The sequence below is a fragment of the Dipteris shenzhenensis genome, chromosome 20 (assembly GCF_047967505.1).
Source record: "Dipteris shenzhenensis isolate YYH24624 ecotype China chromosome 20, Dip_SZ_1.0, whole genome shotgun sequence".
In the NCBI taxonomy this organism is placed as follows: domain Eukaryota; kingdom Viridiplantae; phylum Streptophyta; class Polypodiopsida; order Gleicheniales; family Dipteridaceae; genus Dipteris; species Dipteris shenzhenensis.
Genome location: NC_141615.1, coordinates 17,260,335 through 17,285,285, shown reverse-complemented (window position 1 = coordinate 17,285,285; position 24,951 = coordinate 17,260,335). Strand labels below are relative to the sequence as shown.

General features: G+C 42.2%; 2 protein-coding genes across 3 annotated transcripts; one reads left to right on the top strand and one right to left on the bottom strand.

Moving 5' to 3' along the window:
* Positions 1 to 453: 453 nt before the first annotated feature.
* On the bottom strand, positions 454 to 10,606 carry LOC147889359 (ribonuclease III domain-containing protein RNC1, chloroplastic-like). The gene is made up of 5 exons (XM_087391951.1): positions 9,714 to 10,606; positions 9,161 to 9,367; positions 8,810 to 9,008; positions 2,222 to 2,308; positions 454 to 1,767 (listed from the first exon to the last, which is right to left on the bottom strand). Exons 1-5 carry the CDS (start codon positions 10,388 to 10,390, stop codon positions 1,453 to 1,455), a joined length of 1,485 nt encoding a protein of 494 aa, XP_087248077.1. The 5' UTR covers positions 10,391 to 10,606; the 3' UTR covers positions 454 to 1,452.
* A 7,190-nt stretch (positions 10,607 to 17,796) lies between these two features.
* LOC147889358 (uncharacterized) lies at positions 17,797 to 20,353 on the top strand. Of its 2 annotated transcripts, none has more exons than XM_087391909.1 (4): positions 17,797 to 18,251; positions 18,505 to 18,684; positions 18,764 to 18,949; positions 20,000 to 20,353. In XM_087391909.1, the coding sequence occupies exons 1-4, from the start codon at positions 17,858 to 17,860 to the stop codon at positions 20,089 to 20,091; spliced, it is 852 nt and encodes a 283-aa protein (XP_087248035.1). In that variant the 5' UTR covers positions 17,797 to 17,857; the 3' UTR covers positions 20,092 to 20,353. The 2 variants fall into 2 exon arrangements, with proteins under 2 accessions (XP_087248035.1, XP_087248034.1); XM_087391908.1 differs by lacking the exon at positions 20,000 to 20,353 and adding an exon at positions 19,040 to 19,301.
* Positions 20,354 to 24,951: the final 4,598 nt, after the last annotated feature.

Genomic DNA, 24,951 nt, shown 5'->3' with positions numbered 1-24,951 from the left:
GGCTGAAACTATCCCGATAGAGCAATTGATCATAGTGCACAATCACCAGATGGGATGTATCCCTTATTGCAACGGAAGATTAAACACTTGGGGGATGGCACAAAGGCAACACGAGAACACCCAATACTCTGAACTACATGAACCACAGTTAGTGTGAGTAACCAGGAGTAAATAAAAAGATTTGAAGTTAACAAGCATCAAATAATGAAAATTTTAAGTCCACTGAATTTTGTCAACTTTTGTTGAAGTCAAAACTGTGCAACATAGTATCACTATACCCGATGGTACATAACATGTATCGGGTAGATCCACAACAAAATGGTGAAAACATTGAAGTTCAAGATTAGGCCCAAAAGATGAGCATTCCCATTTGAAGTAATCGATATTGGAAACAGTGCACGTAGAATACAAGACCAGCCCATTAACTGTGCTATTTCAATTCAACTTTTCCATGACTGAAACTTTTCCAGATAAACAGCAACAGCTGAGATAGGCTCCTGCATATTGTACCAGCCCTTGAAGAAGCGAATAAGGTCACCAAACCAATGCAGGCAAAACAAAAATAAAGATCTCAAGCTTTGCAAAGTAAATTTCACTTGAGTAGTGGGACTACTCTCTAGTTCTACTACTGTTAAATGGCATAAAATAAATAAAAGATTATCTATTGACAGACTTGTTATTAGGCTGGAAAGTAAATTCGCCCTAAGTGGTGTTATCCTTGCATCTCTCCAAAGCTCTCCTTGTCACCATTCCATGTGCAAACACAGCACTAATTTTAAAGCACCCTGTGAATCCAAGTGACCAAAGGAGAGAAGGTTACCCCCTCAGAATGGACAAGACTGTCAAGACGTAAGGAACCAAGGGTATACTTTGAGAATTTACATTGTAGAAGCAGCAGCTTCATCTGGGGCTTAGAAGAAAACTTGTAGGGGTGCGCAAGGTTCTTTTGATAAGATCTGTCACTTGGTATTGTAATCATGACCACAGAAACAAAGGAATGTGATAATCACCAACTGGAATGTATCATTTTATGACCGCAAACTTATAAAAATAGAGAGCATTCCGAATGCCTACTCTGGAAACTTTTTTTTTTACAGAGACTACTCTGGAAACATTAAACCATCTGTAAAATGCTTGTCCCCTTATAAATGGAACTATTATTTTCATCTTCTCACTGTCAGGTATGTCTGACAGACACAAAGAGACCTGGTTTACAGGCAGCGCATGAAGCTACGAATGACTGTATAACTGCCAGAAGAGTCTAGACCAGCTTGCTACAGTTCTCTCCCTCAGCATTATAATCCATCCCAATATGTTATTTTAATTACCCATAGTGTTGGCCCTGTGCTTGTACATATAAGGGCCACCTTCAATCCTGCTATTCTCTAGATATAGTGGGTGATTCAAATCTTCAGTGTCCCACTTTCTGTCTTTTGGAAAAGGTCATTACATCTAGCGGGAACTCTGCAGTCGTTCAAAGTCAAAAAGTTGGAACATAAGGCGTCTTACTTCTGCCTTTCCATATACAGCATAGCCTAGACCATGCAGAGCTTGTGACGCACTCGTGGTAGAAAATTGGAGGAGTCGTCTGTTTCTACACATCCGCTCTTGAAATTCATCCGCATACAGAATGTAAGTGTGCAGTTCTTTGTCGCGAAAATATTTTCCACATACTCTGTTAAAAAGGAGCTTACGATGCTTCTCTTGTAGCCAATCACCAGGCCCATCTAAGTGCTTCATAAGCAATTTTTCAGCCATGGTAACATCCTGTATAAAGTAAAAGCTTTAGATATTTGTTTGTGGCCCATTTCCTAGCAGAGTGACAAACCTACTTAGTCCACTGAGCATTTCTGCATACTAACTTGAACATAGTCATGGAATATGCTGTAGACACTTGACCCAAACAGCCCTATGTTTTCTAACTGATGATTGCATGCCCATTAGCAAAACTCTGCCGTATGTCAACTCTAAACTACCAGCAAGTTGAAAATAGTCAATATAAAGGAGCACGGCTGTTCACTAGAACAGCCCTACATGTTCAAAACTACGATTGCATGCTTATGACCAAAATGAAGTCCACCGCACATCTTAAACGTGAAACTTTACCTTTTATAAGGTCAACTTGTCTACCTGAGGACTCAAATCTTATTAGATGATAGAAGTATACCTTTTAGGTTGACAAGAAAAGGGGATAAACACAACATAAGCTCCTTTTAATTACCTGAATCTTCTGTCCCAAATATTCAAATCTCTCATTGCAAAAACGAGGATGCTCCAGCTTGTATAACGAAGGGTCAAGGAAACAAAGCTGCAAAGCATTAACACCAGCATAAGACACAGGCCCATGCTTCTTTTGAATTAACATCAATTTAGACACAATACTCGTATGCTGTGCAATTATTGATCCATATATTAACTTAGCAAGCAATTTTGCAGAAAACGCCACTCAACACAAATTCAGGTCCTCCCACCCCTGCACAAATATCACAAAGAGAGAGAAAGAGAGAGAGGGGGAAGGAGGGGGCGGGGGGGGGGGGGGGGGGGGGGGGAGAGAGAGAGAGAGAGAGAGAGAGAGAGAGAGAGGGGACAGCAGGCGTGACGGGAAGTCCCATTGTCTCTAATTAAGAGAAACACTAAAGAGGGATTTAGGTGTGTCCTACCAGTGAAATGTAAGGCCGCTCCACATGAATAGCCAGTGATCAGACACACAAGCCTAGTGGACATACATCATAGTTCCAAACTTACGTTCGGAGTATCAAACATTTGCAAATATGATACATTGGCAAGCGTTGGTTATTTTCTACAGGTTGATAACATACATGGCTCAAACCCTACCCCTCTAACCCCACACCATAGGGTGCAAAAATCCATACAATACATGTCATGTTCAATACCTAAGGACCCAAAAACATCAATGGTTAAGATAGAGACGCCAGAAGCTTAGCAAAGGATACTTGGACACTTGCAGGGTGCAACAAGGGCACCGGCATTGAGCACATCCAGCAGGTCATGGCTTGGTGCAGAGCTCATCATTGGAGAAAAAAATTCCCCACAGCATGAGGATGATTAAAGAGGCATTTTGGGGCTCCTTCCTAAGACTTCGTTTGACGGGCACGCAGCAGGAGGAGAAAGCAGGAGATTGGGCAAGCCCCAGATCTGACACCAGTGGAGAAGCACAGTGCTGTCAATGTGATGTAGGTCACAAGTCCCCTTTTGTATTCAGTTTGGTCTTATTTGTGGACATAACTGCTCATGTTTTGTTTGCTGTATCTTTCTGTCTATTTCTAAATCTCAGTGTGAAGTTTTTACAAGCTTGTGCGCATACATTGCATAGGATCCAGATCAGTGTGTGACTGTAGGTTGCTACATTTTCCATTGCACATAATGGTTTGGGCTTGTACCTAGATGAATCCAGGAACATTCCCAAACTCATCCTCTAAAAACACAACATAGTGCAGTTTCAATCTCAGGATAGTCACAAGGTTGAAAGCCATAAACTCCATCATGCATAGCAAGGACTAGCTACTATGACATCCCCACTGACGTCATCAGCGCCCAACAATGGGTGTAGACCATAGTATATGCTCTCACACATACAAATCCACACACCCACACATACTTGAGCATCCATTTATACAAAGTCTTCGTACTGAGTTTCTGTAGGCACTCCGGAGGTGAAGGGCAGACTCAGCCATGATGAAGGCTGGCTAATCAAAAGGTAGTCCAAAATCTCTTCATTCAAGCTACAACTGCTTGTGAAGTCTAAACATTTTCATTTTAGCCTCTCCCCAAGGAGCATCTAAATCTAAATCTAGCTGATAGGGCAACGCACCATAATGGTTTGGGCTTGGCCGAGAAAGCAAGTCCCATTCACTGTTAATCTCTAACATGGTATCAAAGCCTAGCAGATGTACTGGAGGATCTACATCAACGACTGAACATGGGGGCCTTGCAACATAGAGGTGACTCCAATTCAGTCAGTGTGTTTGTGACAAGTGTGTTTCCAGCCTGTTCAGACAGAAATCAGGCTTCCTGGGTATCTACACCCTGCCATGGCATCCAGCTCTCAGACAACTATCCAAAGCCATCTAGTGGCGCGGGAAATATGGGAGGTGACCGAAGGAATGGAGCTCAGGCTGCCAGATGTTAGGGGACGGTTACTATATTGGTAGATCCAGATAAAGTCAGGAGTGCAGCTGAAGGACACAATGTACTCTCCAAGATTACAGGGGCCACTATATTCAGCAAGAAATTACGTCACATTAGGCCTGAAAATTTCTCGAAATTCTCTGTGAAACCAATCACAGAGTATCATCACACTCCAGAATTAGTTGTTCACTGTAGAAAAGGGGTAGGGCAGATTTGGAGGAAGGGGGGGATAGAATAGCAGAAGAGAGAGAGAGATGGGGTAGGAGAGAGGGGAAAGGACTCTGTGGCTCCAGTGTCAAGAGCCTCGTCTGAATCATGTGTTCTTGCCATCTCATCATGAGAGGTATCCAAGGACTCTGTGGCATCAACTAAATCATCATCATCATCATGATGCTAAGCTTGGCTGAACCAGTGTTCTGCATCTTGCTGATTTTTCATTTCCAGCAGTAGGCTTGGTTCCTGGCTTGGCATCTGATGGCTTGTATGGCTTAGCACAAGGCATCTTACTCCTTGAAACAGTAGGAAACCATGAAAAAGGTGCATGCTGCCCATTACATTCTTATACTTGCTGGAAAATTGGCCTTTGAGGTGAATCCCTCATATACCGCCACCACGTGTTAGCTTAGTCCTACATATGCATACTTGCAAAGATGATGCACTGCTCATCAACCTTGGGGTAGAAGCGGAAATAGTCTTCCAGCTTCGTGAGCCACTCCTCCAACTCATTGGGGGTGCGAGTGTCCGCTTTAAACTTATGGACTGAGAACTTACCCTTCACGTCCTTGGCTGCGTAGTTCTTGTTAAACCCACTATAATATCGAGCATCCTCACGCTTAAGGCTCACATACTAAGAAAAAGGCCTCTCATCACGTACATCCTCAAGCAAATCCCTATAAGAGCGTAAGCCATCTAAAAGCATCCGTGGTCAATTGCTGCCCATTTCCAGCATTCTGCTGCACAATAACCCCAACTGCTTGATGCACAAGTTGCGTCTGGCTGAAATTCTTCATTGTCAGAGCCATAGGAGCATGCAGCCCTGGCTGAGTTTGCCTCCCAAAGGCATCCCTCTGAAAAGATGGCGCAGTAAAAGCCTGAGAAGAGGACTAACCTCACTCCCAGCTGCCCTGCAACCCAAAACCACATCCAGGCATACTCACCAATGCAGTACTGAATGGATGCATACCCATAGGTCGGCCCAGTATAGATGGCTCAGCCTGCATAGAAGCAGCAAACTGTAGGCTGAAAGGTAGCATGGCATCCATCTAGGAAGTGCTCTGCGGCATAGAAAAGGTGTCACCCAAATCAATATAATCCCCATGCTGGGGTGCATGCAAGGGTCCAAAAAACGGGTGCTCATATGCACGACATGCATCAGCTATAAACCCTCTGCGGGGGCCTGAAAACTCATCATGGCTATCTGATTGATCCCCATGCTGGGCTGCAGGCTGCTTACCCTTATCGCATAGAAATGGCAGATTTGAGTTGCTGACCACTCTGTTGTCCCATCTGGGCAAGGGCCGTACCCTGCATAGCCATGGCCGTGGTAAGCTGCTAACTGAACTCTATCTAGCGGAAAGCAACCTGGAGCATGGAAGCAAGGGCATCCAAAAACTGTGTCTACGCTTCCTATGCTTCTCAAGATGCAGGAGAGAGAGAGGCTGAGTTGTAGGGATCTATGTACCACCAATGGTGAATGCACCCACTATGGTAGGCAATTGTTCATGCCGAGCAGCCTCATCACTATCATGCAATGTATCCCAAGCGGCACGCTTGGGTGCCATGGCGACTGTCCGGGAGAGAGAAGCTTGATTGCAGACAAGGAAATGAATTGGACTCAGAGAATGAGACAGCAAAACCCTATTGTAATGAGCACCTGATTAGTGTGCAAAACCACGAAAAGGCCGATGGAGAAGTCGGGAGAAAAATCGATGAAGAAGCTTCGAAATGGAGCTGAAATGACTTCAAACGGGGCTGTGAAAGGCCCCTAAAAAGAGGCTGAAAATGTGACTTTTTACCCTCTCTTTTTTTGGTTCCTAAGTTACCGAAGACGCTTACGACTCCTAACCTAAAGACTGCTAAGACAGTTAGGTAACCTAAAGACTGCTACGACAATTAGGACTATTGGGGTACCCTTGGTTAGTATAACTTAACCCAAGTCTTAACACAACTCAACCTCGGTTAGCTCAATCTAACCCAAACATTTAACCCTAGTTATCACTAACCTAACCTAATCCAAAACTATTTAAACCTAACCAACATACTAAATCCCGGTTGGACTAACCTAGGAAGTCATGACTAAGGTTTGCAGGGGAGCATAGCATCGATGGCGGCTTGCATGGTGGAGGCGACAGGCAGCGGCAGCATTGGAGGCACACAAGTCTCGAGAGCGTATGACGAGCGTGGACTGCGCACGGGTCCGAGCTACATCTAACAGCCGTGGGTGTGGTGACGCGCGGGAGCACTGGAGCGCTTAAGGCTCAGGTTTGTGAAGGCGGAGGAAATCTGACAACGCGGCGACGGAAGCGGCGACTTTAGTGGCTACTCATCAGAGGTGCAGAAGCCAAGGTCGTTATGAGCGCAACGCCTCAATCTAGGACATTGCGAGTACTCTCGAATACTGGCGTTGAAGACGGCGAGCAGAATGAAGGCTAGGAAACGCGTTTGTGTGTGCATATGGCGCTAGATCCCTTTGAAAAGTTGGGCTAATATTGCATAAGACCAGTCGGTGGTCACAACGTGGGTCTAGTAACTATCTCAAGGGACATCAACTCCACAGCCTGGGCTTATTCATGTAGTGATAGAGAAGGGCAAACGAAACCCATATGTAGAGCATGCAGATGATGGTGTTTTTTCTAGTTGCTATCTTGCGTATGAACTCATTCAAGCAAACCTTCGTCAAAGCTTTGGCGATGCTCAAGGTTGTACTAGCAGTCACAACAAGCAGAGATTTGGGATTGGGTTATGCGTGAAAGGAGAACAAAGGTGCCAAGGCGCCCAAGGAAGGTGCTCTGATACCAATGTAGAGAAGGGGTAGGGCAGATATGGAGGAAGGGGGGGATAGAATGGGTGTGTCAATCTCTTTTGGGATTTGATGGCATCCTTAGAGCAAGTAGTAGTGGCTAAGGTGGGGTTTTGTTATTGTGTATAACCATGTCTCAATGACCCTTGGAATCAATGATGCTTTGCATAAGCGATGGCTTTCGCATTTGAGATTAACTCCTTAGATGAAGGCATGCAAACCTATCATCCTCAATTAGGCCATCCATCTCTAAAGAAAGGCATTGTCTTTCAACAAGGAGATTGTGAGTGCATCTTCTTGCTATCGGGAAGCTCAACTATGTCAACATAACATTCCATCTTTACGAGCCATTGGTCATAAATTTGACGGGTTCTCTCACTAATGTAGGCTTCTGAAAGTTTGATTGGAGGAACCTATGTGCTAAAAAAATGTCCTTACGAAACTAGAATACCTAAGCAAATCTAATCTATGGAATATGATGGATCTGAAGGGTAAGGCTCGCTAAGCTGGATGCATCTTGTACCCAAAATGGACAACTAATCTAGAGGATCCTCGTAGATTGGTTTCGTGGAGCACAACCTCAACTACTCGACAAAAAAAATGTTGAGGCGCCTCCTAAAGTAAATAAGGATGCAAACGAGATCCCCCTGGCCGACACATGATGAGGATTACATATGTTAAAATGCGCCTGGGGCACGCAATTTTCAAGACAAGGTTCTCTTGGTTCAGTACATGATGAAGAGGAACCTGGAAAATTGATCGTGTGTCCATGCCTTTGAGAGGGGTTAGTCATTTGCTCTGCTTTTCTTATTTGTATGAACAGCAAATATTATCATGACTTGAGGCCACAGTCATGATACCTTGCCATATGATCCATACAATGACATCTCTCTTATATAGAGAACAAAGAGCCACCCATGAAAAGGTGTGTGCTCCAAAGGGGGTATGCATCAAGGGGTGTATACCTCTTCTAAAGGATGCAGACAAGCGGCCTTAATCAAAACAACAATCTAGGCTTTGTACAACAGGTTGGAGATAAAAGGTTGAGGTTGACAATGGGAAGAAGAAACAAGAAATTAAATTTGACAATGTCTTTTTCATCTAAAAAGTGTTAACTCAGAGATAAAGATGCTAAAAAATAGGGCAAACCAAAGATAAAGATTTAGCTGATGAAGTGTTGTGTACAAAGATAAGATGGACTTAAGAGATATTAAGAGCCGAGCCACAAATTCCAGATCGTTTTATGGCATTTGCTAGAAAAAGTTTCAAAGCTGAGGAGAGAAGGAATAAGACATCTGGTGGTTCATTTCAGCAGCTTCCATTCAGAGGTGAGAAATTACTGCTACAAGCTAACCAGGTTTAAGTTATGTTAGTTGACTTTGGTTACAAGAAGAATCATCATAAACTGATGTACTTCCTAAAAAATGTTTCAACTCAAAAGAGTAGAGGCAAGAGTTCTGGTGAGCACAAAACTCCTCCAACATGAGATTTCTGTAATGTCAGCCTTTCTGTAGTCAAGGTTTTGGTTGTCATGTTCAGGGCAATCACAACAAGAGGGGGAAACAAGAGACCAAAACAAGAAAAGAAACAAGTCAGTCAAGGTTGAGTCCATGATACTAAATACCATCATGTAGTACACACCTGAAGACCAATCTCTAGCTCTGTATTCCTGGCAATAGTTATACTGGGATCTTCATCCATAGTTGGCAATGGATATCCTAATATCTCTGACACCTTAGGAAGGCTTTCCACCTCCCAAAGGTTACCTCTGAAGCGTTGCATGCCGGACGGTACACAAGCTCTGAAAAGCAACGGCTTCGCAAAAAGGGCATCTTCTGCTGTCTGCAAAGCAAATGTACAACAAGATTCACTTGGCCAAAAGCCTCACAAATATTGCCTTGCTGCAATGGTCCAATCTATAGCTTTCCTTAGCATAGCTTAACATCATGACAATTTGAACTCGCAAAGAAATTTGTATGCAAAAGTTTTCAGGCCTTGCATGTGGTGATGTCTTGCCAAGTCATTCGCTTGATATCCAGTTCAAGAAAGACATTATCTTCATCTTTGTGACGCAGCCTTGGATTTGGCTGGCAGCTTTTAGCCTCCGGATCAAACCCAAACAATTCAAATAAAACGCGATAAATTTCTCCCATGCCCAGGGAAACATACAAAGCTCCGATTAAAGCCCAGAATACTGCCCTGGCACATCAGTACATGTATAAGTCAGAAAACGGTCCTAAACGAAATATGAAATCCTGTTTTAAAAATATTTCTCAAAAGTAATTTTATGTGATTTCAACTTCAAAATGTTGTCTATTCAAAGATGTCAAGTTTGGACAGATTCCAGGTCCACACCACAAGTTTTTTCTATCTTCGGGTGCAACTCGATAAAACGAGAGACTCAGTTTTGACAAATTTTCAGGTCCAGTAAACCGATTCCTGTGCAATCCGTCTGAATCCAACTTCACAGTGCCTTTTTAGCATTTCAGGCAAAGTGCTGCGGAAAAGCCGTTATCGTTCTTTTAAAACCCAATGTCACACTTGCCTGACAACCTGTAGTCGCGTCTCTATTCCTACTGAATCCATGCCCCCGTCGGGAAAGATAATGCCATCTAGACCTCCTGCTTTGATCCATTGCGGCAGTACCTTCTTGCTGGTCAAGCCAAATACGCGCTCTCGTATACAGGCAGGCATCTCTCTAGAGTATCGTTGAAGGAAATACTCTGCTAGTGCTAGCTCCACGACATATTGGCCTAAAAAGCCCAGCCGAGAATGACCCACTTTAATGTACTTAGCTTTTCTGCTTCTACCGCTCTCGAGGTGCTGAAATGCCATGTAGAGAAGTGTATCCAAGTGGAAGAGCGGACTATCTTCGGAAGGATTTTGCATCCCTGGAAGAGGGTATCCAAGAGCTGCTTTCACGTCGGGAAGGTGAGCTTCCATCCATGCAAAATCTCCTGGGCGAAGGGGAGAGGGAGGCAAGCAAGAGCTCAAAAGAGGTAGAGAAGGCAAGGACAACTGGGGGCTAGCAAGGAGGTGATGGGAGTCAAGGGGGGGAGGGTGGAGGATGGTTTGGCGAGGGCGTGCAGGTTTACGAGAGGAGGTGGCAAAGTGAGAGACATGGTGAGGCTGGTGGAGATGGTTGGAGAGAAGGGTGGTGCAGAGGAAAGAGGCATGATGGTGATGATCAGGATTAGCCCTCACAAGCAACCATCTCCTCATCCTGCACACCTCAAGGCCATTTGCTCTCCATTCCCAAGTTCCGGAAAAGAGGAGGGGGGCAGGTTTGAGGAAAAGAGAGCCTCAGCTTAGCATGCAAAGGGAGGAGATGGTTGGAGAGAAGAGAGGAGGGCAGGTTTGAGGAAAGAGAGCCTCAGCTTAGCATGCAAAGAGAGGAGATGGTTGGAGACAAGGGTGGGGGAGAGGACACACGCATGATGATGATGATCATGATCATGATGATGAGCCCTTACAAGGAAATCCTCCACCTCAGCTCTCCCATTCTGAAAGAGCGCCTGCAAAGAGAGGAGGAGGGCAGGGTTGAGGAAAACTTATTAGCTTGCTAAGAGAGACAGAGGAAGAGGTTGAGGAAAAGAGAGCTTCAAGGTGGGTTCAGACCAACGGAAAATTGGAGGATGGACGTCGAGTGTGGTGGTTCAGAGTCATCGGGCTCCTAGTTTATATCACCAACCTATGATTGGTGTAGCAGTTGGAGGAGAGCATGCAAAGAGAGAAGGAGGGCGGGGTTGAGGAAACGAGAGCCTTAAGGTGGGTTTAGACCACTCAGCTTGAGGAAAAGAGAGCCTCGGCTTAGCATTCAAGCCACTTTCACAAAAAACATTTTTCACAACAAATCACAAAACTTACAAAGGATTTTTAAGCTAATTTATAACTAAATTCCTGAAAATTTTACACATTTTGCAAAATGCTTTTTATAGGTGAAAATGAAATTTTGGCAGGTCCATTGTATATAGTTTACAGGTTTTCTATGTACATCGATTCAAGCCAATTGAATTTCCAAATAAGATGGTTGCATTGTCACTCAACACAAACCAACCTGTTAGAATTTTGATTTTTTAATTATATCGCCAATCAATTTCTAGTTAGAATTTCAAAATTGACAATTTGATTGCCATTTAATAGGAAACTAGTCAACTAAGTTCCCCCCCCCCCGAATGCTGGAATGTCTCTCAAGAGGAGGGTAGTTTCACTCGAGAATGGCCACCTACCAATGGCCACAGAATGTCTCTCAAGAGGAGGGTGGTCCACGTTGGAGGATGGGAGCACTTGCATCATGTTCACAACACCGAATGCATGTTCACATGCATCCTAGAATGGCAAGCTACCCTCCAATTGAATGGCAATTAGAGCCTCTATTCCACCCACATACATACAGGCCCATGCCCTTGATTCCCTCTTTGCAATCTAATTCCTCTTCTACCATGTACAAGCAGATCACAACAAGTCGCTCATCTAATCAATGAGGCAGCCATGCCATCCAAGCTCCCAATGCACAATCATTGGGTGAGGTATGTGGTCATTTGCACTTTGCATATATTGTGGAGTAGGTTGGTCGTTCGCACTTTGCAAAATTTATGAGTTGGTTGGAGGCACCATCACAGTTAACAAAGCTCCAACCCTTCCACAACTCAACATTTGGGCATCCTCATAGGCCGTCATTTGCACTCTAGAGTTTATTGAGGGTGCCAGTGCTATGCATGGATGTCCAAGCCACCAAATGGCCACTCTCATAGGCTAAGAGCCAGTTTTTGAGTTACCAACTAGAACCTTCAACCACGAAAATTCCCATACATCAAGGTCTTATGGAGTTTAGGCAACCACATGAGTGAGCAATTGGGTTTGCCTAAGTGTGGAATTTTGTTCCCACATAGTTCATAGCCCACTTATGAAATTGAGTGCATGTAACATGTTCTCTAGCAATTTGGATACTTTTGCTACACAAGTGACAAGACTATCAGATAACTATTTGTTGTGACTTTCTAACTAATGTGCATGCTTGTAATTCTTCACTTGCTTAATTGAGCCCAAAGGGCATCTCAAGGTGAGCCAAGTACATGATGTGTGGTCCAAGTGCATAGAATGTGGGTGGGGAAGCTATGCGGAGGCAAAAAGGTTCTTCATTCAAACTTAGTCATGAAGGCGTTGTACACTTACAGCAAAAGCCACTGTTGGATTCGATTTTTCTTTATGTTTGTTTTTGATGTCTACAAATAGACAAGGACACAAAAATTAACCTCCGGCCATATAATGTGCGATGCAACCCATGACTTCAATGTTTGATATCCTAATGACTCTAATATTCTTACTTGTTTAAACGAATTGTATCCTACACATGATTATGAGCAACTACTTGAGATGTTATATCACCATGTTGTAACATCAGTGGACCAAAGAAAGAACAACTTGGCAATTGATTCTCACATCTTCTAAACATCTACAAAAACAATAGCAACATATCCCGAGAAGACCCCCTCATGCATTTAGGGGAGGATATAGCCAATTTCTCTAAAGAGAGTGCTACACACACCTTGGCTAGAGTTTACAAGCTCACCGTGGGTAGAGTTTACAAGCTCACCGTGGTAAAAGTTAATTCCTTCACTTCATCTTTCTCTATCGACGCAAATAGACAATGACATTTTGCATGCAAAAAATGTTTTTAAAAAATATTGTTATGATGCACTTGTATAGGCAACTTATAAAGAACCTTGCATGGTATGAAATAATGTGTGGACTTACTTTGATCATTGATGCCCTCCTAAATATTATCCAAAGCATAAACATTTAAGCTAAAATATAATCTCTCTCTCTCTCTCTCTCTCTCTCTCTCTCTCTCTCTCTCTCTCTTATTCTTTCTACTTCTGCATCTAGAACTAAAATGTTGTAACTCCTTGCAGCAAAATAAAATACAATACATAAAGGTTTGAAGGAATGGACAAGAGGTTTATATAAATTACAATCCATAAATTTTGACAGAATGGTATAAGAGGTTTATACAAATCATACTTCATCCTATCTATGATCCTGAATAGGGGTCTATAGACTTGCGACAAAATAAAATGCAATACATAAAGGTTTGAAGGCATGGAAAAGAGGTTTATACGAATGACAATCCATAAAGTTTGACAGCATGGATAAGAGGTTTATACAAATCACACTTCATCCTATCTATGACCCGGGTAGGGTCTACATTTGGCTACCTAAGGGTTGTCCATCTAGAAGGAAGGGTGGCAAATATGGATGCCTTAGAGGAGTTCATCAAGTTGCTTACACAACATGGTCATCCCTAGATCTAGGTTGGCCTCGATCTTTTAATCAACCTAATTGATGAGCCTATGGAGGGGGGTTCCCAAGGAAGAGAATTTCACACCACACAAGTCAACAAGTTACATTAAAGTAGAGGGCCAAAAAACTCAGCATCAAAGTGTGTAGCATATGGAATGGAATCACTAAAGTTGTCTAATATAAGAGCTCTCAAGAAGGCTATGGGCCTGCTCCTTAAGTCCTTTTCACATGGATGAGACTAGGATGTGTTAAAGTTAGGAATCTATTTATCATCATTACTCCCAAAGTTTAGGATGCCAATAGTCAATTTTTCTCCCATCCTAGATGTATACTAGCAACTAGAATGGGATGTTTTGTTTTTAAGAATTAGAAACCATGGAATGATGACATGCATCCTTCCCCACCTCTTTAGAGAGATTTTTTGAAATACAACACCTTGAAAATGCAAAATGCCAAATAGGATACATTTCTAGAAGTTGCACTAGCAACACATGAGCTCAAAAGAGCTGTGTTAACATACCAATTTTGGGTGATGTTAGTCACAAGAATATGGTTGTCTCCCTTGTGTTAGTTCCAATTAGTAGTAGCGGTGGTTTCAACATTTTGTCTCCTATATTTCAATCTTTCTCAAATCAAGGAAATCGAGAAACAACTCCTTGCATCGAGCAGTGAATGAAGATTGACAGGGGGCCTCTTAGAGATGGAAACATGCTCTAAACACATGAAATGTCATCTCCAACCTAAGAGCACATTCTAATGCAGAGCAAATGCTCTACCATGGAGTGTGGGATGTTTCTTTGACTTTTGCCTTACTTTTAGAAGGTCAAATGGCATTATTTGACATGAATTTTGTTGGCATTAGTCATGTTTGTAGGAGAGGCAAATATTTTGCTACTCTTAGCCAATGGAAGTCGCCAATCTAAGCAGGTGTAGGGAGGATCCCTTGAGAAAAACAAAAAACCCTTGCCACATATTTTGCATTTTTGTTCTCATGTTACTCCCTTATTGAAGCCTTCATTTTCTCTGGATTGCCATAGAAAACACGGTAATGCACTATAACCTATTTTAGTGATTTTGAGTGCTAGCACATGGCAAGATGTGAATAGGATAGAAATACATTTTCATATAGATGGGACAAATTCCCATGGTATTTCCTTCAATGTGCTAATAAGAGCCATGCTTAAGGCCTGATAACATGATGGGAAAAGGGCTTTCATGGGAAAAACTATCATAAGGATTAGTGAAAATGTGGATTTTATATCATTTTTGACCCTTACATGCATTTCTACAAACCATTAATCGCAAGGGCTCATAGGTTTTGGGGGGGAGGATGTGAATAAAAATTGAGGTCCACATGTTGCATTCTGTATTACATTTCCCATTTCCCACAAACCATCACAATGTCATAGTGTCTTGAGGTTTTGGGTAGCTAGCTTAGGCAGTCATTTTCAACCCTTGCATGCTTTTCTATAAACCATGGAGCGAGCTTCCCAGCATTTAGGTTGGAGCTAGAATGCCAGCAAGTGGGCTGTTGTAGCTAGCACTGTAGATACACATCCCCACAAAGGTTGCTTTGATTTTTTATAAGGATTAATGAGGCTTGATGATGATTTTATAGGCTGTTTAGCCAATCATTCTGAGATCAAAGTTTGAAAGCTAATCACAATCCTTGGACATTGCAGTGTTGGGCTAGCAAGCCTTGAAACAGAGATCCTGGGCTGGCACTATAGCACTGTGAAAAAAGAGAGTTTAGCCCTAGTTCGATAAAGTAATGGACATAAATCTTCAAATAGTCTGCTCAAAAGGGTTGTCTCAACCCCACTAGCATATCCGAGGAGGTCCTCTTACACATTGCTATGGTGCCCACCCAAAACACCCCAATGAACCAATCAAAATAGTTAAGAACAATGGCAAGTATTGAATGCTTTACACAGTGCTCACAAACTTTGAAAATATAAGAGTGCATAAGTTCACATGGGCATTGCTTCTTAGTATAGTGATAAAGCAAGCCCTTTTGGATGCAAAAGAGAAAGCAAATGCTTTTTTGAAGGGAGTTGAACTATTAAAAGACAATTTTTGTAGGATGACCTCTATAAATGACAATTTTCAACACACAAATTAGTTAATTCTTTCTTTAAAAACTCCACGTGGAAATTCACAAAAGAGTCTGAATACTCAACTACATGAGTACCTCTAAGGAGCAATGTTAAAAATAAAGATAAGACAAGGTGGAGAATCCAATAAGGCCCGGCTATTTTAAGGTAGGTTAGTGATGTGTGCATAGCTTCTTAAGAATTTGATATGACCAATATCAAAATTTAAGGTAGGTCAGCGATTTGTACACCGATTCTCAAGAATTTGATATGACCAATATCCATTGCATATCAGTTCTTATCATTAGTCAAATTACTTCGTTAATATCAAATCAAATTTCCATGTATAACAAAGAAAAAGCCAGTGAAGTCGATGGAGAGAGGCAAGAAAATGAGAACTTGCGCCTTTAGGCACTTTGAACATTTCAGGGTCACGAAAGAATTTACTCTCAGATATTTGCAACAATTATATAGCTAATCAGAAATAACAATGCATTGTAAGGTCTTATGTACTCTTCTTTTTGCATGCATTGATCCCGTTGGATTCATAAGGAAGCTACAACCCCCATCGTCCAAGTCGCAATACAGCAGACAATGTCCACGTCTCTCCAATAAGAACTTTATTTTGGTTTCTTACTCCCATCACCGCGTGAGCATACCAACTTGTAACTTGGATGAACATTTTGTTGTGCTCACTGAATTGTGTACCCGAGCTCGCGACGAAGCTAATTGCTTCCAGGTCCAGGAAAAATTCAAGCATCATCGAGGCATCATCCAAACATAATAGTAATTTGAATGGACTTCTTTAATAAAGTGGACAACCAATGTCCAAGTGGATGGTAGTCTTTGCATGCGATGCTCACCGAACGAGCAATGATAAGGTGAAAACCTATTTAGCATAGCTAGAATACTAAACAAGAGGCATAGGAGCTTACATTATGTAGACCAATTAACAATATACAACAGGGGCAATTAGACTATGACATGATGTTCTCAATACAATGTTCATCAAGAATGCAAATGCACAAATCTTGAGGATTTTGAGAGCGAGCTAAAGAGAGTACACAATTTTATTGCAAGTAGATGACACCTATAGCTACTGTTTTGACAAGCATCAATAGAAGTTGCTTGAGGGCCTTTCCATGACTGTCACAACGAATCTCTTTGCAAAATGTCTAGAGTGCAAAATTGCTAAGCTTGGACTACACCTTTCCTTGAACCATCAAAAGTTGCATCACATGGATGCCTAAGCTTCCCTTATGAAGGAGATGGCCTCATAGCTAGCTAGGTAGCTCCTACGCTTGACCTCAAGTTCCAAGTGCAAGTTGGGAGACTTGGAATGAATGTGGGGGAGGGGGGTTTGTTGAAGGTGACATCAGTGAAGGGTAAGGAGGAGAAGCAGAGATCGGAGTAGCAATAGTGACAAGCTGAAGATGGATGGAGAGGAAAGGGATGGAGGGTGGTCCAAAAGCTACCAAAGCTATAGAGAAAGAAGATGAGTAGAGATCAACTCGAAGGAGGCAATATGAAGAGAGAAGCTTCTCAAACGATAGATATGGCCTTTGGCATCTTTTCATCCTTTGAGGTTGAAACAACCCGGTTCGGTTGGGGCCACCGCGACGGCCAAAAACTCTACAAAACAGTAGAAATGAGCATTTAGTACCTACCTTGCAAGACCCTTACTTTACCCTTAAATGAAGTCAACAAGACTTTCTAAACTAGCTTTTGAAGGTGTTTATAGATTAGGGCGGGTTCACACTACCCACCTGGACACCCTACAAAGATGTAGAAGAGGGCCGTCATCCTAAGTGGCCTAAGGGGTTTGCTGGCCTAGACGTCTGGCAGGCAAAAAAGTGTCTGCCATGTGAAGGCCACCCACTCTATGGACAGCTAACAAAATGGGATGGGGGATTGAGCCTTTGCTGGCTGTCCCATGCAAGATCCTCCTTCCACTAGCTTCTTGTAATCAAGTGGAGGACCAAGTGTTGGCGTTTGTTTAGAAGCTAAACTTCTAATTATGTATTTTTGAGCGTGTGGTTGTATATGATTGGTTTCCTTCGGCACGTGCCAAGGTGTGTATTTCGTGTGTGCATGCGATTCCACATGTCGTACCATGGACGGCCTCCGTCCTTGTAGGAGGCAACCTCAATTGCTGGTTCAATGGAGGATCTACCATGATTTTTCGTTTCTTTTGTTTGGGTTCTGCTTTCGCAGTCTTTTGCTGGGCTCGCTTGTTGCTCATTGGTGGGCTTGCTGTGTGCTTACGTGCTCCCACGGTGGACACTCTTCGTGCATGGGCACCTTCTCTGATCATGCATGGGCGTGTATATTGGACGGGGCTTCTTCTTGCGCTCTGGTGGAGGACCGTCAGGCGGTGAAGGAGCAACACTACCTTGTGTTTCTTTCTCCTTACACTTCGGTCGGTCATCCAAAGATGGCTGCTAATTTTTTGGGTTTTCTACTTGGTTCATCGACGCTCGAGAGGGATCTGTACGGGATGTTCTATATACTGTTTCTTGAATGTGGGAGACAGTGTCACAATTGGACGACCGTGTTCTCGACGGCTTGTGTTTGTTGCTTTACCTCACTATGGCTGCTATCCCAAACTTTGCTGTCTGCTATGCTGACCTCTGATGTTGAAGTTGGTGTCGATTCCATGGACACTGGAAGCTCCACTTTTCAGAGAGGTCCTCCTTCGTCTGATTCGTTTTGATTCAAAATCTTTATTCCATTCTACTTTCCTTTTTTTGTATGAATTTCGTGTTCTTGGACGATTGACATATGTTTTCATCATGCAGAGTTGTTGAAATTCACCGAGAAGAAACCTGAGCTTACCGATGATGCGACATCCTCTTTGGATGGTGCTTTTTGAATGATTGTTATATTAGTTTGTTCTGTGTGTCGATAGCGTCTCATGAATTTTTCGTTATGTGTCTTCAGGTGAACCCAACGCTGCTCTTGTGGAGTGCGAAGACCTGTTGGTAAAGGATGAGAAGGGCAAACAGAAAGAACTCATGAATGATTCCATTGCTCGGATGGAGGGCAACAATACAGTGGTAAAAGACGAGAAGCGCACAGGGAAAGAAGTTATAAAGGATTCCAATGATCCGAACGCAAATGGTATACCGTAGGTTCGTGTTCTTTGTAGGTATAAATGAATCTCGTTCGTGTTCATCTAATCAGTTGTGGAATCTTGTAGGTATTGACGCAGGAGCCCACGTGGTGAGTGCTTGGGCTACGTGCTCTATCAGAAGCTCCAGCCCTCGTCGTAAGCTCAGCTTTCCTGCAATGATGGTTGATGAGAGCCCTTTGGTTGCTGGGGAGTCCTCCAGAAGATCTCTAAAGCGTGGTTTTGATGCTGTTGCCCGAGAGGCCCATGCCAAAGGTAAGATGTAAAGAATAGTATAAACCAGTCATGAATGTGAATAGATTGTCCTATCGTTTGTCTCATTAGGACTTCATTTCTGTTTTCCAGTCCACACGATACTGCGTGAAACGAAGAGAACTAGAGTTTGTGTACGGATGACTATAAACATCGAGCCCCCTGTTCCAGAAATAGACAGCTCTTGAAGATCTTAGTAATCCTACCTACAGTAGGGCGAGATTTATATATTTTGGATATTTTCTTTACTTTTTCCAGTTACCCACAATGTTGTGCGGTTCTGTGAAACCATGAACTACTGTCTTCATTTATTTATATGCTCTACGAACGCCATGGAATATAATTTCTTATTTATAAACCACTATTAATTTGATTTTGATAGTGCTTTTTTGCTATTAAGGGCTTTAATTTGACGTAGAATTGACGAATAAGATGTGAAAGCTTTTTTGCTGGTGTGAGAAGATAGTGTATGGATACGTTTGTTTTTTATTATGTGATACAATCTGTGAGATTGTGAGAATACATCTCGTATCTGTCAGGCCATGGGAATATGATATCCTATATTATGTTCTGACAGAACCAATTAATGGTTGTACACAGTGATGAACTCTGAATTTTAGCACGGAAATTGGAATTTTGTTGGACCGTATTCCCTTTTAATATTTTTTGATGTACTAAATCACCCAAATTTTTTTCCAGCAATTACAAGTTCCAGGGCGAAGAATGAAGTGTGTGCGGACATAGTAGAGAGTTCAAGAGCACTAGTTCCTGCTGATTTCCGTCCTTCAAATCCAAATGCACTTCATGTGCTTTGCATTGAGAATATATGTGAATATCTAAGCTATCAATTTGCATTCGAAGGAAAAGCTTTGTGCAAATATGGTACATTCAAGGCTAGTAATGTGTCCTATGTAGTACACATGAGAGTGGACCTTACTACACATGAGAGTGGACCTTACTGACAGTGATTGTTGCCAAACTATTACTCTTCATGTTCCACACGCATTTGTTGCACAACTGAAAGATATCATTGAGGTGGATGGATATTTACAGGATTGAAGGTCCTGCAGTTTCCAAGAAAGGTAACGGTGAAGGAGGTACCTCCAATGTTTATTTGCGTATTGATGCCACGACTAGTGTTATGAAGGGGGAGCCCTTTGCAGATGAAATATGTTTCCACCGACAAGATAATCAGCTAGTACGTCCCGTGGGCATTGAATCAGATGCAATTTGCAGGGTGTTCATTTACATCCGTCATGGACACTATTGCATTTGTTATTGTAAAGGTAGACTTGATGGCCCTTCGTGTCATTGTTGTTGCTGATGGACCTAATGCTGAGGATAAAGCAACGGTAAAGATGTTTGTGAGGAGTCTTTTTTCACTGCAATCATTCTCCACAAAGTATTGACACCTCTCATTTTTTGCAGCTCTCTTTTGTTGCCAAAGACAATCAAATATGTTGAAAGACTCTTTTGTTGTTTTATTGAAGCAGGAAGGGAACATAAAATAAGTCTTGCATGTCGTACATGGAAATACAGAATGTACTCACACCACATTCTAATCACAGACTTGTCAAGTGTAACCACAATCCATCCTTTACTTCCAAAGAAAAGAAAGCGAAATTACCACATATAGTCAGTGTAAGAACAACATACTTTGCAGAAGTTATTAACAATGCAAGGCCTTTCCACAAAAAGGATCGCTGCAATTTACAATGACCAACATCTACACATGAAACATTGTCCAAGCAATATGCAACAAAATATATAAACTACGAGCGAATGTTGCTGAAGAGGGTTCAAAATCAATACTCCGAGACATGTCAAACATGGTAACTAAAATAGTACAACACGTAACGTGCAATAACCAGATGAGCTAGGTAGCACATTGCACGAGATGAGCTAGGTAGCACGACGGAGGCATGGCTACGATAAAAGCCCAGAGAACGCATCTTTAAAAGAGATAAAAGACACCCTGGCTCCACTTGCGGCACATTTCAAAAGGCACATTGACGTTCAAAAGAAAAATGAAAAGAGCAACAAATTCGATGATTGGCTTTTTGACAGATCATCTTGCAACACCGGAGGGAAGCACCCATGCGCAAGAGCTATGCTCTTTATGCTATCATAGCATCAAGAATGGGAGAGCGAAAACTCATTCAAAAGAACATGAGGATGTCAACAGCCACAAAGTATGAGACGTCTCTTAACCAAATTGAGCGCCTGATCTGAGTGAGGTTACCATTTGTGCAAATCAAGGAATTGACAGATGAGGGGCAATATGGCCTCCATGGGAACATGATCAATGTTTTCGCAGATGTTGAGAAAATCCAGCTATTTCTAGCACATCTTCGAATAGACACATGGATGGTGATGGCTGCGATCATAAGAAAGATGCACACCTACATGAGTGGCTTGGTAAGACCAACTACGATAATGTGTGCATTGAAAGATTTGCTCGATACGCCATTGTACAAACAAAATGGTGTTAAGATAAACAAACTTTGGATGGAACACATAAGTGCAATGCAAAAACTGAGGGATGATGCATGGATGGAATGCCAGAGATTGACATGCTTAGAACAAAGGATGAAGTATCAACATACACTTTGGTGCATGGTATATACAGTTGCTAGCAAGTAGTAGATTGTGATGACAACCCCGTGACAGTAGCACCCTCCGAAGGACACCCACCACTAAGTTTATTCAAGGACAAACATTGCGAGGAGCTGGCCTTTCCTACATTGTTCTTCGGCCATGCATGCTCATATGAAATCATAGGCAAGACAAGCTACCTAGAAATAGCTAAGTGCGAATTGAAAAATAAGGATAGAATACTTGCACTTAATGTACAGAACCTATTCTTCAAGACAATGAAAGTGTTGGTAAAGTAGGTGCTGTCTTTGACATGGGTGCGACTAAGAAAAGGGCAACTGCACGATAGAACTATACAAGCAAGGATGCAGTGTAGGACACAAACATCAATAAACTCCTTCAGTTTAACATAGGTTATCATGACTTCAACTCGCTATGGACATTAGCAGACTACAAGCAATGTTTAAAAAGAAATCTGTTTGCAATGTTGAGGCAATTGGGACCACCTACTTTCTTCATGACTTTCTCCGCACCAGAGAACTTTGGGAGTCTCTAGTAAATTTCTTGCATGACTTAAGTATACAATTCCTTGGCCCCAAGATATCCTCCAAACAAAACAACATGAGAGAGCTCATTCATTCCGTTCCGGTGACAACGGCTTGGTATTACATCCACAGATTCCAAGCAATGAAAAAGTTACTCAAGAAGGATGAAAAAATATTAGGAGGGTTAAGGAAAATCAAAGGACAATCAAGTACAGGAGTAAATCGACAAACTTGCGATAGTAGCAGACTACAAGAGAATCATCGTGAAATGTAGACTTGCAAACATCGAAAAACTTGCACCAAAAAAAGAAAGGCGTGCAGATTTGGCTTTCCAAGACCACCCATGAGTAAAACAACAATACTAGTCCCACTCCCAATGACAGAGGAATCGAGGGGATACAGAACAACTTACAAATCTATCCAAAATTTATTGCTGGACCCATAATGGAACTTTCAATGGATGACTTCTTCATGAAAACAGGTCTTACTGAAGACGATTACATGAAGGCGTTAAGGAGTAAACTTGCAGCTCTGATGGTTTTCTTACGACACAAGCCAGAGGATATTTACACAAACAACTTCAATGAAAAAATAACAAGTCTCTGGGGAGCAAATACAAACATACAGTTCATACTCAACCCGCATGGGGCAGCTTTGTACTGCACATCATATATCACGAAGATAGACAAAGAAACCAAAGATGCCATGCAATCGGCACTGAAACGAGCGTTCGAAACACAAATGACAGTAGAAAGAATAAGGAATGTGGGAAATGCAATCCTTAACACGCAACATCTAAGTTCCCAACAAGCAGTATACCTTGCACTATCAATGCCTCTCCGCACGACCAGTGAATTTGTATACATCAACACATCCTCCCCACCAGATAGAACAATGCTACTGAAAAGACGGGAACAATTGGAGAAAATGGATCCGAAAAAAATGAAGATATTCTTTGATGACGTAATATAACGAAATACTTGAACAGGAAAACCAAATTAGGCAACATTTGTCTCGCAGCTTACACAAGCAGATACCACTTCTGTGGAAGAACAGGGGAACAACATAGAAAAGAAAGGATCATTCGTTTCAACAACTACAACGAAGAAAAGGATGGAGAGAACCATTACCAAGAGATTTGTCTACTATTCTTGCCATTCTACAATAAGGAGCACAATCTACAAGGCAACGACGAGACATGGCATGGCGTTTACCATATGAACAAACAAGTGATTAAAGAAAATCATTTGCAATTCAACAAGATCTTCCTGAATAAAGCCTTCGAGCATACTACGAGCTCAACATCGTCCACAACATCGACATATTCAAACCACATAACAAGGCCAGAGAAGTACGACATAGCAATTGATATTGGACTTTAAGAGCAAGCAACCAAAAAACATAAGAGGTTTAAGCTACAGGATAGGCATCGAAAACGACGACAATTTGTATGGGCAAATGAGGCAACTCAACATTCAGCAAAGACTGCTAGTGGACGATATTATGCTGCAAAAAAGATGCAGTCCAACAAAGCAAATTCATCTATTCCTTTCAGGGAATGCAGGAGCTGGAAAAACTCACCCTTATGCGGATTGTGCAGGCACTATTGCGTTCATACTTGCACCGAGAGGTAGAAAACATACACAACCCAAGGGTACTAATGCTAGAGTATATAGATAAAGCGGCTCGGCAAATAGGAGGAACAACATTACATGCAACGCTGCATCTGCCACTACTAACATCAACGTACACGGCAATGTTAGCCGAGACATAGCAAGAACTAGCAACAATGTACAAAGACATACAACTAATAGCAATCGATGAGTGTTCCTCGTAGGCTTCAACACATTTAGTGCACCTGATATGAGACTAGCAAGTCCAACAAAAGACACTTGGTTATTCACCAAACACTCCTCATCCTCTGGGGTAATATCTACCTTCTGGGAGAATAGCATTAAGTACTACGAACTAGAAGAACCAATTCACCAACAAAACATGCATTTTCTGCATCTGCTAAACAACATACGGGTCGGCCAGCAAAATAGAAAATACCTCGAAAATTTAAACACATTGTACTTGTGGCAACCTGAGAACAAGCACACAATACCTCACCTCTTCTACACAAACGCCGCACATGCACAATGATTACGTGTCCCCTACAATTACAACAGAGCCACACATATTAAAATCAAAAGACGTAAGACACAGGACCTACAGCAAGACCATAAACATACCAGAAGATCCAAAAAGCATAGGAGAACTACGATTGTTGAAGCCGGGAATGATCGTTGAGATCTGCTCGGGAGTTGATGGGATATTTAGAGGATCGAACATGGTAAGAGAACCCCACTTTGTTTGGATAGAGTTCAACGGGAAGAACTCAGGTCCTCGGGCGAGATCACAAAACAGATATCTATACGAGGAAGGAATACAATGTGCTTGGACGCCGATCTACCAAATCACAAGGGAATTCCAAATAGGGAAAAATCATTTGAACACAATATATAGGAAACAATTTCCAATACAACCGGCAGCTGCAAGGACAATACATAGAGCGCAAGGACTATCAATGGACTCTCTCGCATTTGACCCTACTAAAATAAAGAGCCACGGACTAGTTTACACTGCCCTGTCAAGGGTACGAGACCCAGCAAACCTGTACTTGCTATAGAAAATAGAGTAGAAGCATATTAGAGTGGACGCAATGGTATTGCAAGAAATACAAAGGTTGCAAACAACAGCAAGATGGAAAATAAAACAACAATTATTCGAAAGAATGGATCAACAATGTTTCATCATACAATCAATTAATACTAGGAACGCAAACACACACAAGGAAGACTTGAGAAGCTGTCCTAGCTTGCA